Source organism: Dipodomys ordii, unplaced genomic scaffold (assembly GCF_000151885.1).
Source record: "Dipodomys ordii isolate 6190 unplaced genomic scaffold, Dord_2.0 Scaffold16, whole genome shotgun sequence".
Classification (NCBI taxonomy): Eukaryota; Metazoa; Chordata; class Mammalia; order Rodentia; family Heteromyidae; genus Dipodomys; species Dipodomys ordii.
In genome coordinates, this window is record NW_012267232.1 from 14988546 (window position 1) to 14990280 (window position 1735).

The following is a 1735-nucleotide window of genomic DNA, read 5'->3' on the forward strand; positions in this document are numbered from 1 at the left end:
TTTTTTCTTTTTGCTTATGTGGTGCTGAGGAATTGAACCCAGGGCCTCAGGCATGCAAGGCAAGCACTCTACCACTGAGCCACCTTCCCAGCCCCTCTATCTATATTTTTTTTTACTTTTTTGTTTTTGTTGTTGTTGTGGGGCCTGAACTCTGGGCCTGGGCACAGTCCCTCAGCTCGTCAGCTCAAGGCTAGTGCTCTACCACTTGAGCCACAGCCACTTCTGGCTTTTTCTGTTTATGTGGTGCTGAGGAATTGAACCCAGAGCTTCATGCATGCAAGGCAAGCACTCTACCACTAAGCTACCTTCCCAGCCTCTTTTTTTTGACCTAGAGTTTAGCTATGTTTCCCAGGCTGATTTTGTACTTGCCATGTAACCTAGGCTGTCTCAAATCAGAGGTCTTCCTGCTTCCCACCTGTTAAGTGCTAGTATTATTTTCTGTGTTTATACATCTACTTGTCTTGTACTGGAGCTTGAACTCAAAGCTCTTTTTTCTTGAAGCTGATGCTTCAAGCATCCAGCCTTGAGTTCAAGCCCTTCAATTCACCCCCCCAAAAGAAATTAAAAAAATTAAGATCCTTGTGAAACTGAAGTGAATTATAATCTAATACATCTTTTTCTTAAAACAGTCAAGTGGATTATCGAGCAAAACTCTGGGCTTGCAACTTCTGTTATCAAAGGAATCAGGTAAGAAAATACCCATTGCAGATGCTAATGTGTAGTACTAGTCATATAGGAAAATGCATTTTTACAAAGGATGAAATAGTTATGTTTTATGTTTTGAAACTTTTAATAATTAAATGGTGAAATAGTTTTCAGTTTATAATTATCTCTTTCTGGCAAATAATTAAAAATTTTTGTGTTTTTCTATTTGTAGTTTCCACCAACTTATGCTGGGATATCTGAACAGAATCAGCCTGCTGAACTTTTGCCTCAGTTTTCTAGCATTGAATATGTAGTTCTGGTAAGAACATGAGAGCAAATAAGTAGAAAGTTTTGGTTTTCTTTTTGGGTCTGGTTGTGGGGCCTGAACTCTGGGTCTGGGTACTGTCCCTCAGCTCTTCAGCTCAAAGCTAGCACTCTACCACTTGAGCCATTGCACTACTTCCAGCTTTTTTCTTTCTGCTTATGTGGTGCTGAGGAATCAAATCCAGGGCCTCAGGCATGCAAGGCAAGCGCTCTACCACTGAGCCACCTTCCCAGCCCCAAGTAGAAAGTTTTAAGTATGCAATAATTTTTGTCAAAGTAATTGTCCAATTGAGTTTTTTGTTGTTGTTGTTGGTCATGGAGCCTGAACTCTGGGCCTGGGCACTGTCCCTAAGCTCTTCAGTTCAAGGCCAGTGCTCTTAACACTTGAGCCACAGCCCCACTCCAGATTTTTCTATGTATGTGGTGCTAAGGAATTGAAGCCAGGGCCTCATGCATGCGAGGCAAGCCCTCTATCATTAAGCCACCTTCCTAGCCCAGTTTTTTTGTTTTTTAAAGTACTGGTGCTTGAACTTGGTTTTTTGTGCTTGTTAAGCTGGCCCTCAGTAGTAGCCAATCTCTCCCAGTCTTGTTAACTTTTTTCAGATAGGGTCATAGAATATTTATTTAGTGCCTGTCCTGGGGTTTATTTATTTTTTTCTTTTTTTTTGGTCCGATCGTGGGGCCTGAACTGTGGGCCTGGGCGCTGTCCCTCAGCTCTTCAGCTCAAGTCTAGCGCTCTACCACTTGAGCCACAGTGGCCTGAACT

At 42.2% G+C, this 1735-nt stretch overlaps 1 protein-coding gene across 2 annotated transcripts in view; it reads left to right on the forward strand.

Annotated features, from left to right (window-relative positions):
- Positions 1–1735, forward strand: part of Sec23a (Sec23 homolog A (S. cerevisiae)) — a 71637-nt gene that overhangs the window by 16040 nt on the left and 53862 nt on the right. For both annotated transcript variants that reach the window (XM_013012336.1, XM_013012335.1), the window contains exons 3-4: positions 630–687; positions 878–964. In XM_013012336.1, the coding sequence (XP_012867790.1) occupies positions 630–687; positions 878–964 (145 nt within the window). The remainder of the gene's footprint in view (positions 1–629; positions 688–877; positions 965–1735) is intronic.